The sequence below is a fragment of the Zootermopsis nevadensis genome, unplaced genomic scaffold (genome assembly GCF_977971745.1).
Source record: "Zootermopsis nevadensis isolate Lab colony 2312 unplaced genomic scaffold, Znev_1.0 Znev_ptg000028l, whole genome shotgun sequence".
Classification (NCBI taxonomy): Eukaryota; Metazoa; Arthropoda; class Insecta; order Blattodea; family Termopsidae; genus Zootermopsis; species Zootermopsis nevadensis.
In genome coordinates, this window is record NW_028259160.1 from 2,204,940 (window position 1) to 2,220,387 (window position 15,448).

Consider the following 15,448-nt stretch of genomic DNA (forward strand, 5'->3'; position numbering starts at 1 on the left):
CCTGAGTTATAGACAGCGTCATTAAAATAAATTACATATAAATAAAGGCATATAAATTATATCATAATAAAATTTAACGTACTCGGATTATGAAGACAGACTAGTATCGAAATGTATAGATGTGTATTTCTTTAAAGAACAGAATGAAACAATAGACGCCAATAGCCCTGCTGTTATGGTGCAAATACAACCATAATATAAAATTACACACAAGATAACAGATTACATATTTACGTCTGAAACGTTTGTGAAGATAATCAAATAAAGGCTATAGGAAAATCTTAATCATCTCCACATTTTATATTAAGCAGGCCTACAATTCATTTCAGACGATGAGCCAAATCCGAGACAAATTTGGCACTGAATATGAGCTTCTTGTAAACTTAGGTTTATATCTGACCGCCTGGGGTCTCGGGTTCGATTCCCGGCGGTGACCGAATTTATAACTTGTGTTGGGCAAGGCCGTGGTCTAGGCAACACGGAGTTTTCCTCCGTGGCATCCCAACAATTACTCCATTCACACACAGAAGAAGGCAATGGCAAACCACTTCTGGATCATCTGCCAAGAACGTATATGAACAGGTCCCAGTCCGAGAAAAGGATGGAAGGATCCTGTTCATATGGACCTGTCGTCAGACAGAACACTAAAATAATAATAAATAATATCTGACCGATAAAAATCAACACTGAATTCTCTAAACAGTCTTTAATGTAGAAACTCAATATCAATTTTAATCGAATTCGATCAGTATATGTGTAATTAAATATGCGGACAGACACGATGTGTGCAAAGAATTCTTAATAAACTAATAACAAGTGAGCCTACTTTGGGAACGTCCTATCATCAATGGAAACAAAACCCACACGCGATACCCAAACAAATGGAGAAATCGCGTTTCATTTACATGAAAGGATAATACACGGGCAAATATAACGACTCTATTAATTGTAATGCTATACGGGATTCCCCAGACAAGGTCTCAAAGCTTTTAAATAGATGTTTTTATAATTCATTTAAGGATAACTGCAACCGATTATTCAATAAAAGTGTACGCGACCTTCGAAATTCAACGAAAAACTATTTATTTTGTACTTTCATCTCCTATTCTCAAAATATGCCGTTATACAGAAGAACACAAAAAAGATCGTTATGCTATCTGAACGTTTTCTACGAGGTCCGCGCCCATTTAAATACATAGCAAGAAAGCTTTAAATCATAAAACTGTTTTTTATATAATGCAGATATAATATCAAATATTATATGTAAAAACAAGCGGCACGATGACGTCAGAGTAACAATACGATAAATGTACTACATTTTTTTTGTTTTCTATGAAAGTGACTAACAATGTTTTACGTGTGATAGTTATCTGAATTTTGTAAAGGGAGATTTTACCTTCATAAAATATAATACAATTTTATATTAAGGTTAATATAATATGACCAAAACGCGTATTAAAGTAACATTGAAACTTTGAAGGCCAGTATTACTCCGGATATTCCATTGTTGTTCTCATCTATTGACATCTGAGTCTGTGAATGATAATGATCTGGTAACAATCCGTAAATGTTATGTCAGAAAGTGGCTTACGTACGTTTTAATTACTCTAAACATACTGAATCAACGCTTATACAAAATCTATATATTAATTACACAAATAAAAACTAAGTACGTTCGACAACTTAAGAGACCTGGAAGGAAATTTATCTGAATCCTTTAAGTGGTTTCAGAGATTAAACATTCAGACTATACGGTAAAAACATTATGTATTCGTTTTATATATTTCATGCCACGAATACATAATATGAAGCGGTGCTGTAATGAAGCCTGCATATTACACGCTGTGACTAATGTCACTCATGTTCTATTAAAGGATTATGTATATAAAGAAACAACACATGGAACCTACTGATCAATGTAACGGAGAGAAGACTTGTTTTAAAATGTGTTCGACAGAACTGTGACGACTGGAGCAACGTAAATTTAATGGTATTTTAAAGATTTTTCGTGTGTGATTAAATGAAGATGTGTGAAAAATCGACAGCCTTCATATTAATTGTGTCGGTATGTGATATTAACAAAATAATTAATCTATGTAAAGCTGTGAAATAAGAACAAAGTTTGAGGGTGTCTGTGAACAGGGTGATGAGGATAGTATTTGTACTTAAGAAGTAGGGCGTAATAGAAAGTTTTCGAAAAATTTAAAATCGAGGTGCTTCAAAATTTGGATTTTTATCCAAAAATTACTAGAGTAATCAAATTAAGGATTGTAAGATGGTCGAGGCGTGTGACACGTGGCAGAGATGAGAAATGCGTATAAATATTTTAAAGGAAAACCTGAACGGAAGATATTACCCCACTTTGTAAAATCTAAGCGCGAAATGGGTGATAATACTAAAATGGATCTTAAATAAATACGGTGTGTTGTTGTTCACCGAATTTACCTCACTCAGTATTGGGTAAAATAGCGGGATTTCATGTTTTATAAGATGCCTGGCCGCTGGGACCGTGGGTTCGAGTCCCACTCAAGGCACGGATGTTTGTCCTCGTCTCCTCTTCCAGTCTGGTAGGTAAAGACTGGCCACGGAAGGCAAGGCGAAACCACCATGGTACTTTCTGAAGAAAAAGTCCCGTAATGGGGCTGACAACCAATCCTAAGGACCGATAACTAGAAAAAAAAAAGACGCAAAGACGAGGGAATTTCTTAATGAGCTGAGCTACTTTGAGCTTCTGAGCAATTTGACATAGAAAAAACAATTATATAAAATTAACAGAACAAATAAAAGTGAAATATGACTGTGATGGTGACCTGGTTTGTGTGGATTTGCAGGTAGGTATCAAAGATTCGGGTTAACAAACTGTTTTTATCTTTACCAAGGAAGAATTTTAATGTGAACGTCGAACTCCTTTGCTTAAATAAACCAGTTAAAGCGGCTGATTGCCCGAGAAGATTTTATTGATTGTACTCGCCGCGAAAGTCTCAAATCCTATATCCTTTGCTTCTTACTTTGTCTCATACTTAATTTAATGACGTAATTTATACAGCCTAGAATATATGAGGGGATTATAAATGACAAGTTTGATTATTTTATTTATCCTATTTATCTTTTATAGGTATATATTTAACAATAAATTACAGATTCAATTATGAAACGTTTTATATAGGATAATTTATACCATACATAAATTTGAGCAGCACAACGCAGAATTGTTGAAAAGCTAGCAGCTCAGCGAACCAAAAAATTCCCTGGCTTTTATGAAATCGGATGGTTCATTACCGTTTCCACAAAAGCACGCCATCGGTCCCTGCCCTGAGCTAGACAAATCCAGTCTACAGCATCAAACACTGTTTTCTAATACAAGTAAAGAAATTCTAATTACAGCTACTCCAACGTGACAGGAAAAATTCAGAGGGTTGAAGGGGCAGAGTTTTTAACAAACACAACGTTAATCACCAGGTTCACAAAATCCAGCATTCACACCCTATCAATTAGATCCGTTTTTTTCTTCTAACATAGTCTATGTCTTATAAATGGTCTCTGACAGAAACGTTCTTTCACCAAAAATTTGTATGCGTCTTTTAAAATTCCCTGTGTGTCTTGTCCCAGAATCAGACACGAACAAACCGAGTAACAAAAGCTGTAGCCAAATGGAAAACGAAAATTAAACTGAATTATGCATTACGTCATCTTTGATTAAGAAAAATTTTAATTAATTAATACTGTAATAAATGTTTATCTAACCAAACTAAAATAAATTTTTTATAAAAGTTTCTCTCAGGTATTTGAGATAACTTCAAATGATTATTTGTACTATTAAGTAAAGTGGTTGTTAAAATTGTCAGCCCTAAATTAAAACTGAAATGCTTTTATAATTCTTCGTAACACTCCCCAGTATTAAAATCAGTTTTCCCTTCTCTTGGTGGTTTGTGCTCAACGGCTGAATATGATCATGTCTACGTCACATCAGTTGTTCATAAATTTACTTTACTTTTAATAATGGTACAGAAATAATAAAATATTTAAGACATATATTACTATTATTCCGTGCGCATGCATATGGCATATGTGTGTGTATGCGTGTACGCACGCACGTCGTCTTCATGTTGAGTTACAATTCAAACGTCGTACAAGTGACCCATTCCAACAGCAAACAAAAACAGAAAATAAATGACACAGAAACACAAGAAATAATTCATTTCGAGCGAGTCGGAGATAATGAATTGGATTTATACCGAGGGATATCGAATGGGCAGATAATTTTGTTGTTTTTGTTTTCATGAAATAACTGGAATGTTAATTACGTTTTGGTGAGACAATTGGACTATGATGACAATGGCAACATTACTCACGCTTGTCGATGGTAACAGAACATTTGATTTGTGTTCCACAGCTACTGCCGACACAGGCTGTTCAGAATTATTGTTCATCGATTTATTTGTACAAAAAACTGTAATGCTTAATGATCTATGCCAATTTGCTTGTCACCAAAATCGTCATTTATATTCTCCGTAAGCGACCCTCACGTCTCTGCTTGATTGATTAGTTAAGCGCAAGTGTACCTTGATCACACCTGACGACTTTGACAGGCGTATTTATATAAAGATTATTTAACGACTATAGAGTCTCGACAAAAATGATGACAGTGAACAATTAATTAGAAGAAAATGTGGAAGGAAGCTGTCGTAGCCTAGTTCAAAGCACCATCCCGAATTTTCTTGGAGGTTTTGAGGAAAAGCACGAAAACCTTCAGTAAGGATAACCAGTATCCGGGCCGAGATCTGAACCTGGTACCTCCCGAATACGATACAGGATTGATACCCACTTGTTAGGTACAGTAGATGACCCATGTAAGACAGACGTTACGTCACTGCATTGCCAGGTTAGTCAGACCAAACCTTGAAGCATCAGTGGATGACACCGCTTAGTTTAACTCCCACCACGTCACAGCGCAACTGACAGTCATCTGTCTTCTTGTTTGAATTCCACTTTAGATGAGCGGTCTGTATATTACGAATCGCGCATTTTCAGTCTTAAGTCCCTCGTGGGCACATTACAAGTTCTGCTTCTCTCACAGAACGGAATATATGTCAAAGAACCCATCAATAATTTACACACTTTGACCTTAATGACAGAAGATGACAAATTACACTGCTTTGTTGAATTAATAATGTGAAGGCAATGAATGACATCTATCTGCTTATGACCGGAAATAACGCTTTAAGGAAATAACACGACGTTGCGTGCGCAGAAGTCGAAAATGCGTTGTGATCATACGTTGGACGTTGCAGCTGTGTGCGCGAACCTGAGGGCCTTCCACAAACTCTTAGCACTTTACCTCTAAGAGAATACCTCGATCCGTCGACCCAACTTGAATTTGGGAAGTACCCATTTCGAACCTCATAGTACCTTATTTTGCCCAGGACAGGGTCCGGTGGAGGGCGTTGGTTAATTCGGTGATGAACCTTCGGGTTCGGTAAGCCATCTAGTTGGTTAGTTAGTACCTTATTTTCTTTGTTTGTCGTGTTCATTTAACTACGTCTTTAACAGCTTAGTTATTTAGCGTCAAATAACCAATGAATAAAAGACTGAAAAGTGTCTGGAAGAAAGCAATAGTTATTGCCAATTCAAGTTATTTTCGGGGCATTTTCCTGGATGGTTGAGAGAAACTTCAGAAAACGTCAGTGAAAAAAACTTACGGGCCGAGATATGAACCCAGGACTTCCCGATGTAGCAGTACGTGACTTCCACGGTCGGCATTTGTCTTCGCCCTCTCCATGCCAATGTCTAGAGTATGGCTTTAAGTAGGTTACGGCAGCTTCATCGAGATAAGTACGTACATTTCCGGGCAATCAACAGCCTCACAGGGCACTATATTATTTTTACGAAAATTCTCAAAAGTACAAATGTTTTGCGTGATAACATGTTCCGAGGAAGATAATCAAGTTGGCTTTGCATTTAATAAAAGGTAGCCCAAACCTTTAAGTAGAAGTTTTTAATTTGCTCTTTTTTGATTTAATCATACTGATATTATTCGGTGAAGATCAGTCTCTGCAAATTTTAAAACTCCTCATTATGCAGTTTTATCCATCCTCCCGTTACTTACTCTCATATCAAACAATCTCGTCAGTATTTTGTTCAATGCATCCTCACATCCTGAATTTCATATCCGTATGAAACGACAGGTGAAATTATTATTAAATAAAAATGGTAGCGAGTTAACAAAAATTTAATAGCCTCCCTCGGTACAGTAATTTAGTGATAAATGTGATGAACCTTAAGATTATATATATATAATAACAATTTTGGAGCACATGAAAACTTTCACCTGCAGAATGAATAACACAGTTGTCGTATGGCATTAAGATATAAAACTTTTATTTAAACTTTTTTGTGTTATTAATATTTCAAAAATTATTAAAAAAATAATTTAATACTGTAGTGCAATATATGGATATGAATATGCAGTAACAGTTTTCTGTCCGCAATAACCTGCAAAATATTAATGAATGCCTTCGAAAAATACGTTTTATCCGTTTCATAAACTTATATTTTTTGTCAATAATGAGGATGAAATTCGACGTGACTTTTTTAAAGACGCTATTACACAACATATTTCTTCAGTTGATAATATAACGTTAAGAAAAATTGGATCAGTTTCATTCTATACCAGATCCCAGTTTCCAAAATGAGACGTTTTCAGATCGACGTTACCATAAACATAATAAATTTCATAACTGGACCCATTAGTCTGTTCCACCACCCAATAGCCCCCACTTGGTCAACACAAAGGGAGGTAGAAAGAATGTCTGAGACCTAAAGAAACACTGTTAGATTTTTAATCAGTGCTGTTTCAACTGCAGATGTTAGAAAGCGTCGAAAGAGATGAATGATGAATAGTTTAAGGACTTGGATGTTATCATGGAGATAGTTGGAAAGACCACGAAAGACTGGTAACTTATCCGAGAGTTGATTTTTGTACATCCCGAATAAATCCCACAGCGTTACAGCCTCTAAACTCTTTTGTATTTTGTCACTTGTTACAGGTATTTTGTGTCCAAGGATTGTCTACTGAGGACGGAAATAAGAAATCACCATTGGGCAGATCTTTAGAAGGTAACAAAGAGTTGGGCCGAAATTAACTCACTTTTCTTCCTAAAGAGAAAAAACATTTTTATGAGATGAGATGCCGTCTGCGTATAAATCATGTTCTTTCCCATTTCAGAGATATCGATTTTCAAGAAATTTGGTAGGCGAATGGTTATGTTGTAAGAAAAAAACTAACGACCACATAATTATATTTTTTGGACAAACAATGACATGATCTCTCTCGTGTTTGTCGGAATATATGAGCGTTATGCCGTTGAAGGTCACCCCAAATTCCTGATTTATTTGTTCATATTGAAGTCTGAAGAGACTGCAAACAATATAAATTGGACCAAAACATAGCTAATTTATTGATGTGATAGTGCAGGTTATGTTATGACACTCTATCAGCTTCTGAGGTTATGCAGTAACGAATAACGCTTTGTAGTTGTGACTATGAACAGTGAATTAAAGTCAGGTGTGGATATCAGTGACCTATTTGAATGCCATTATTCAGGAATTTTGTTAGAATGAAAGGGAACTGTGTAGAGAATAAGTACCACGCATTAAGTTAATGCGACACGCGTCATGCTTATTGACTATAGATGGTAAGCTTCACGTTTCGGCTTCTTTAACCGCGGAGTGACTGAGGAAAATATATATTGCCGTAGTCGAGTAATTTCTATTCTTGTTATAATTTGATTGTAAAATATTTCTCAAAATTTAAGGTAGTTTTTTATTGGTTCGCAGAAGGATGTGGACTATTTTGAAAAATGCTAAAATGATTTTGTAAGCACTCTATTTAAGAACCAGGTCTGACATTTGGGTGTAGGAGAATATAACGTTACTTATAACAAATTTTCTTATTATGCATTTTCTTCCAACGACTTCGAATTTCATATAAAAGTGATGCAGATTAACAAGAAATTAAAAGCCTACTTTTCATTAAAAATCTCAATCAAATGAAGAGGTTTAAAGCAATTATAAATTAATATATGGGTATACATATATATTTAAAGTCAATTTACATACAAACAACTTTAATTACACTAGGTTTTTTGTACGTGAAATGAACTTTTGCATGAAAAACTACAAGTAGGAGAGGGTTATAAGACTAGGCCTACATACAAAACTGTTAACCAATTCCATTATGTTCAAAATTTTATCACTGCCTGAATTTTTTCCTGACTTAACCTCAGGGACAGGCAAAGTAGTGCCACTTGGAAGCGGATTTGGAGGAATAAGAAATTCGCCTACAGAAGAGCGTGGACTGGAAGTTTCCGAGACTGGAAATTACAATGAAGGAAAAGCATCACTAAGATCGAGTTTGGATGTGGGGCAAAAATCATGGAAAAAAATTTGGCCGTCACAAGGGAGAAGTCGATCGGTCTACGTCACATCTCAAGGAATAGCTCATTTGAGAAGACAGGCAGGAGACTCAGGTATTTCAGACAGAAACAATGAGGTAAATGTTGAAATACCCAAATGGAACTCAAATTGATAATTAAGACGACAGTCTTCTGGGATGTTGCTCCTTGTAGTCAAGCAAAATTTGAACGACGTTTCAGAAGTACTTGCTTTCTTGATTTAAGCAGCAAGAACATCTAAAACTTTGTTAAACTTCCACTTCTTTTGTTTATAAATACATTTGCAGACAATTTCAATAAAAAACACTTCAATACTTGTAACAGAGCAAACCTTCGTCCGACGCCGGGAATACATTCCTCGAAAGCGGCGCTTTTGGTGAAGCCGTGTTGGACGAACTGAATATTTTATAAGATTAATGGGGATAGGGGAACGCGTCTGTGGAAAGCCAAGTAAATAAATAAAGATTTGAGGTTTTCACGGCTGTGAGTATGAAGATTTCTGTCTTCTGGGTTGTTGCGCTGTGTAGTCTGGTCGATGTTAACCAACGTTTCAGAGGTCATACTGCCTCCATCATCAGGGCGATGAGTCTGAAGATGGCTGTCTTCTGGGTTGTTGCGACGTGTAGTCTGGTAGAAATTTACCGACGTTTCAGAGGTCTTTGCTGCATGATAGGTATAAATTCTACCAGACTACACAGCGCAACAACCCAGAAGACAGCCATTTTCAAATAAATAAAGACATCATATAATCTAACAACTTTTCTTTGCTTCATTATCACCTTTATATTTGCGTTTTTGATTCCAAAATGCTGTCGAAGGAAAGTGTCATAGACGATAAAATACGAGGAAAACAAAACGAATCAAATTAACACGGTAACAGCGCAAGCGAGAGATACTGTAACCGCGGATTAGATGCGGTTTGAGAGACGAAGGCGTGGGAGGAAGAAATCGGGATAACAGTTTAACTAAACACTGTTCCAGACTTTGAATTAAACAAAATCAAAAGAGCAGGGGTATTTTCCGTATGTTACTGCATCGTATTTGGAACAGACCGCGTATAACAGAATTTTCTGCATTCGGCAAATAATTGCACGCATTTATTTTTACGCGTATAATCAAAAACCGCGTATGACAAATCAGTACTGGAGGAAGGTTTGCTGTGTTACTGAATGATTTGTTTTTTATTTGTAGTGTTCTGTCTGACGACAGGTCCATATGAACAGGATCCTTCCATCCTTTTCTCGGACTGGGACCTGTTCATATACGTTCTTGGCAGATGATCCAGAAGTGGTTTGCCATTGCCTTCTTCTGTGTGTGAATGGAGTAATTGTTGGGATGCCACGGAGGAAAACTCCGTGTTGCCTAGACCACGGCCTTGCCCAACACAAGTTATAAATTCGGGCACCGCCGGGAATCGAACCCGAGACCCCAGGATTACAAGGCCAGCGTTCTAACCGCTAGACCACCTCATCTTATTATTATTTAGTGTTCTGTCTGACGACAGGTCCATATGAACAGGATCCTTCCATCCTTTTCTCGGACTGGGACCTGTTCATATACGTTCTTGGCAGATGATCCAGAAGTGGTTTGCCATTGCCTTCTTCTGTGTGTGAATGGAGTAATTGTTGGGATGCCACGGAGAAACCGGGGAAGCCCCCGGAGGAAAACTCCGTGTTGCCTAGACGTAAATATTTTGATGAAAATCGATTTGCTTGCTTTGCAGGAGAGGTAGGAAGGCTGTTTCCTACAATCGATTTTCTGAAGTCGAGGCGAAAAAGAGAAAATGTAAATAAAAGTCAGGTTAAAGGTGGCAAAAGTGCTAAGAAAAAAGATGATAACAAGGAAGATGATCAAGGGGAAGACGATGATGATGATGATGATGATGATGATGATGATGAAGAGGATAATCTGTCATCGCAGAAACAAAGACGAAACGGAATGATTCCGAAGCAAGGTACAGTTTCTCAATGCATACTTAATGGTTAATACAGGTGAATTAGTGGTAGGTCACGAGGGTAAACTGAATGCAACCCAATATTTTCCAAATAAACCGAATCAATCCGTCCCTACCTTAGACCAATGCAACGAAGCACAACTAAGTTCGTTCGAACTAAAATCATTTACGTCAAACCATTTCCAACCAACACAACACACGATACTATAAAACCAATCCAGTACGATTTCACACAACCAAATCGAGCAGAACACATTTGAACCAAACTAGATCATTTCAACCCAGTTTGTTCCAATTCCACCCTATCAAGCCAAGTGGTCCCAAGCCACCGAACTACCGACTCTCTGGTACAGACCTAATATTCAACACGATAAAAATAAATATTCTACTGAATGTTATTAAGAGCCAGTTCCGCTCAAAGTTACTCTAGCTTTCGTACTATATGTTTTAGTTATGATCCATTTAATATTATCTTTATATTAGTCTAAAACGCTTACAGGTTTCCCCACCAAAATTCCTTATACGTATCTTGTTTCATAAAAGTTTCGTACCAACGTCACCGTAATCCCTAAGCACAGAAATCAAGATGTTCTTATCATTTACTTAAACACGTCCAGGTTCAAACAGATCCTTCAACTTTTTGGTTGTCTGTCCCGACAACAGACGATACAATTTATAAGAACTGAACAATGAGAAAATGTTTCTTTAATCTATTTTTCTCTTACTTTCATCGTGTGACACTAATTTATTCCCCAAGTATCTAAATCACAACTTCTTAAATAATTTAATATCTATTATATATATATATATCCTAAATAATTTTCACCCCGAACTTAAAATTAATTTCCTGTACCTCTGTTTACAAGTATTGTATACAGATTTATTTACTGAACTGTGAAAAATTCAACCCCATTATTCTATAGTGACCATTTTATACTTCAAATTAATAAAATAACACAGAATATATGAGTGGATTATTCTGCCAATTCAGTTTAAAAAATAATTCTTAACATTTCCATATTGCATTTATTTATTTATTTCGTGGTTTATGTAAATGCTCTGCACCTGTAGAGTCGAAATGTAACACACGACGAATATAAATCATTATTCACATAATAGAAATCGCTCGTGGACAATAGATGCACTTATCTATGAGGCCTGAGGAAAACATCCGTGAAGAAATCCAGTCGAGATTCAAATGTGAATGTGAATCACACCTTCTACCACCATCTGTTAAGTTCGGTGCTGATAGCCTGATACTCAGCACAGCGCCATGAATAAGGGGAGGGAATGGAGGCAAACCTCCTTTTATTCTTAACCTCTGCACTCTCCGGCCTGTAGGTAGCGTCCGTCCGCATGTAAAGTAAAGTTTGTCCCACTATACGCCATGTAGGCGTTTGGGGTGAGAGGAGGTATAGCTCCTCTCTTCCTTGACCCCGGCACTAGATGGGAGTGAGTGGTCAGCATCACGCCCCGGCCGGCTTTACCCCCGGGAAAGGACCCCGGTACCCATTGTAGAGGAGGCTGGGTGGGCCCCAGAGCCGGTCTGGACGCAGAGGCTAGAGGAAAAATCCTCTGCCCCCGTCGGGGATCGAACCCCGGCCGTCCAGCCCGTAGCTAGTCACTATACTGACTGAGCTATCCCGGCTCACGTCCGTCCGCAAGTGGTTTAAGTAAATCTGAAAACGGGTAGTGGGGAAAACATAAGGTTATGAAGATGGCTGTCTTCTGGGGTGTTACGCCGTGTTTAGTGTAGAAGAGGTTTACTGACGTCTCCTAGGTGTTTACTGCCACAATCATCAGGGCGATCGATGATAAAGACAAAATCACCTCTGAAACGTCGGTAAGCTTCTACCAGGCTACACGGAGTAACAACCCTGAAGACAGCCATATTCATGCCCGACGCCGTGAAAAAGAGATAACTCACTAAATTTGGTTAGGTTTCTATTTCATTTAAGAAATCTCTTACAAATCGCCTTGTGTTGTGAAGGTCCTGGAAGGCGTCATCCGGGGGGAAATGCAGGGTGCTTCTGGTGGGTGCGGCCGCGAAGAAGAGGTGGCGGTGGTGGCGGTGGAGGCGGTGGAGGAGGTGGCGGTGGAGACGGTGGAGGTGGAGACGGTGGAGGCGGAGATGATGGAGGCGGAGATGATGGAGGCGGAGACGATGGTGGTGATGATGGGGGTGGGGATGGTGAAGGAGATGATGAAGGCGGTGAAGAGGAAGATGGCAGATTGCGGCGAAAAAAGAAACGAAATTCGCGAAAATCGCAGAAACAAGTAAAGAGACGTAAACAAAAGAAGATGAAAAAAAATGACAAATCATACACCACACCCTCAGTACTTGATGCATAGTTACCATATTGCTTCATTGTACTCACCGTTGGTTCCGAAGTAGGCGTTATTCTTTTGTCTTCATAGCTTCATCATTAGCACGACGTATGTTCTGCAAAGAATTAGAACATGCCACATTAGTGTCCGTTTCCCTCGTCTACCATTTATTGGCGCAAGACTTGTCAGACCTTTCAGTATATTCGGTTTGTAGGGAAGCGTAAGTTCTGACAGCCTGTCATTATCATTTCTACTCAAGTAGATTAATCATTTTTTCTGTAACAATATTTTCTTTTTCCAATAAATATTTAGAACTTTTGTATTATTTTGTTTACGATCTTGTCTAATTTTGCCACAGATGTCGACAATTCTGAAAAATATTATTTCCGAATATTGAATTTTACTAACAAATTCAGTCAACGAACACGTCTAAAACAGCAGTTATTAAGTGCACCAATCGTTAATTGAAGAAATTATACAAATATTTAAACTTATTAGATTTTAGATATTATAATCTAAATTGTCGTGCCAATTTTAACATTAAATGAAGGAGATAAGAAACGCCAAAAGAATTTTGGTGGGGAAATGTTGGAAAATTTCGATAACCACCGAGTTATTTATTATTATTTAGTGTTCTGTCTGACGACAGGTCCATATGAACAGGATCCTTCCATCCTTTTCTCGGACTGGGACCTGTTCATATACGTTCTTGGCAGATGATCCAGAAGTGGTTTGCCATTGCCTTCTTCTGTGTGTGAATGGAGTAATTGTTGGGATGCCACGGAGGAAAACTCCGTGTTGCCTAGACCACGGCCTTGCCCAACACAAGTTATAAATTCGGGCACCACCGGGAATCGAACCCGAGACCCCAGGATTACAAGGCCAGCGTTCTAACAGCTAGACCTACCGAGTAGGATAACATTAAGACAGATCTTAGGAAAGTAGGTTGTGACAATTGGAGTTGAATGGAACTGGCTCAGGGCTGTCTCTCTTAGCGGGCTTTTGTATTAACGGTGTTAAACTTTAGGGTTCTGTGCCAGAGAGTTTATTAGTTTAATTAAGCTACCCCGGGTAAACAATATTAAAATATACTCCTTATATATTCATAAGCTATATATTAATACTAATGTAATAATTATATTCATCACTAAATGAAGTAATGAGAAATTTTTGTTTGAAAGTTTTCGGTATAAATGTAGTTCTGCTTTTTTGCATAATATAACTATCGTATGCTTATTTAGAAGTTTATAATAAAATGTGATGCGTATATAAGAGATCAGAGCAAAGAAAGAAGTTCACGTGAACACGAACTCAGGTCGGCGTAGCTATCACAGTACAACGTTACCGTCACAGAACCAGTTCCAGCAACCGTCACTAAATTGTACGCTTCAAAGTCAAAGCGAAACAGTGCGACATTTTAACACGAAGAACGGAGCACAGGCGAGTAAACACAGTTCAGAAATCGCTGAGTAGCAAAGCTGTACTGTAAACTTAAGACTCGTGCGATATCCTTCCGTGACCTTGAAGCATGAAATTTCATGACTTCTACTCTAGACTGTTTATCTATGTTCTTTGATGCGGTAACACGGATGCAAGAAAATATCTGATTATCACAAGATATACGACAAATCTCGTACTGCGTGTCAAACTTGTACCTCGGTGTTCGCTCACTTCAATTAAATTAGTACTGAAGTTACCACAACATTGAAAAAAGAGACGAACATATGCGCAATTTGTAAGATATAAAGGAAAGGTAAGTTTAGATAATGCAAGGCGAATGTTTCGTGGCATTATCAGGAGACAGCGTTCTTGATGGTACACTCACGTGGACAGTGTTCTTACTACGAAGTGGACATACCATATTAGTGTGAGACATTGGCAACATTTTGATACTTAAAACATTTGCCCGTAACATTTTTTTCTCCCCTACTTAGAGATATGCCCAAAAATGTTTTAGACTCATTCGTAACACGGGCACTGAAATGAATTAAATTAAATTAACTTTTACGTGGTAAAAATCAAGTCTTAGGTCCGAAAAGTTTCTAGACACTTAATTTTGTGCTAATTTTATGATTTTTTTTTAAGGTTTCGGCGGAGGAAGACGTTTTGCAGGACTGCCGAGGAAGCAAGCAGGATGCTACTGGTTCAGGTTTTCTCCACCACAGGGGGGAGGAGGGGGTGGGGATTACGACGGAGATGATGGAGGAGGAGATGATGATTATGATTACGGGAGATACACGAGGAGGAGGAGAAATAATAGGAAATCACAGAAGCAAAGGATGAGGCGTAAGAAGAAAAAGGTAACAGGCGATGGCTTAAATACAGATGATGTATAATAAATTTAACATAAAATAATAATTTTACTTGCTGTACTGAGTGCGTGTAGTTGTAGTAATAGGGAGAAACACACGAGCTGGAATATAGATCAATGTACGTCTCAGTTTATTAATAAAAATTAAGCATCAAACATTCGCGTAGTCACAATATTAATTGAATTCAGGGAAAACTATGAAATGTATATAACACCGAAGCTGTGGTATGTGTTCCTTATTCCATTTAGACCAAATAAGTTCGTGTACCTCGGATCGCAGCGTTTCGCCTACTGCTTTGATTAATTCGGCCGGAATCTGATCATTGCCCGGGGATTTATACTTTTTTCAACTTCTCAATAGCAGTTTGCACTTCGACAAGGCTAGGTTCTGGCACTAATGGC

The 15,448-nt window shown here is 37.8% G+C and overlaps 1 protein-coding gene across 2 annotated transcripts; it reads left to right on the forward strand.

The window, feature by feature from the left end:
• The first annotated feature begins 1,902 nt into the window (after window positions 1-1,902).
• Window positions 1,903-15,206, forward strand: LOC110829415 (uncharacterized). Of its 2 annotated transcripts, none has more exons than XM_022063111.2 (5): window positions 1,903-2,065; window positions 7,047-7,116; window positions 8,286-8,528; window positions 10,177-10,407; window positions 14,821-15,206. In XM_022063111.2, the coding sequence occupies exons 1-5, from the start codon at window positions 2,021-2,023 to the stop codon at window positions 15,069-15,071; spliced, it is 840 nt and encodes a 279-aa protein (XP_021918803.2). In that variant the 5' UTR covers window positions 1,903-2,020; the 3' UTR covers window positions 15,072-15,206. The 2 variants fall into 2 exon arrangements, with proteins under 2 accessions (XP_021918803.2, XP_021918802.2); XM_022063110.2 differs by lacking the exon at window positions 14,821-15,206 and adding an exon at window positions 12,398-13,060.
• Window positions 15,207-15,448: the final 242 nt, after the last annotated feature.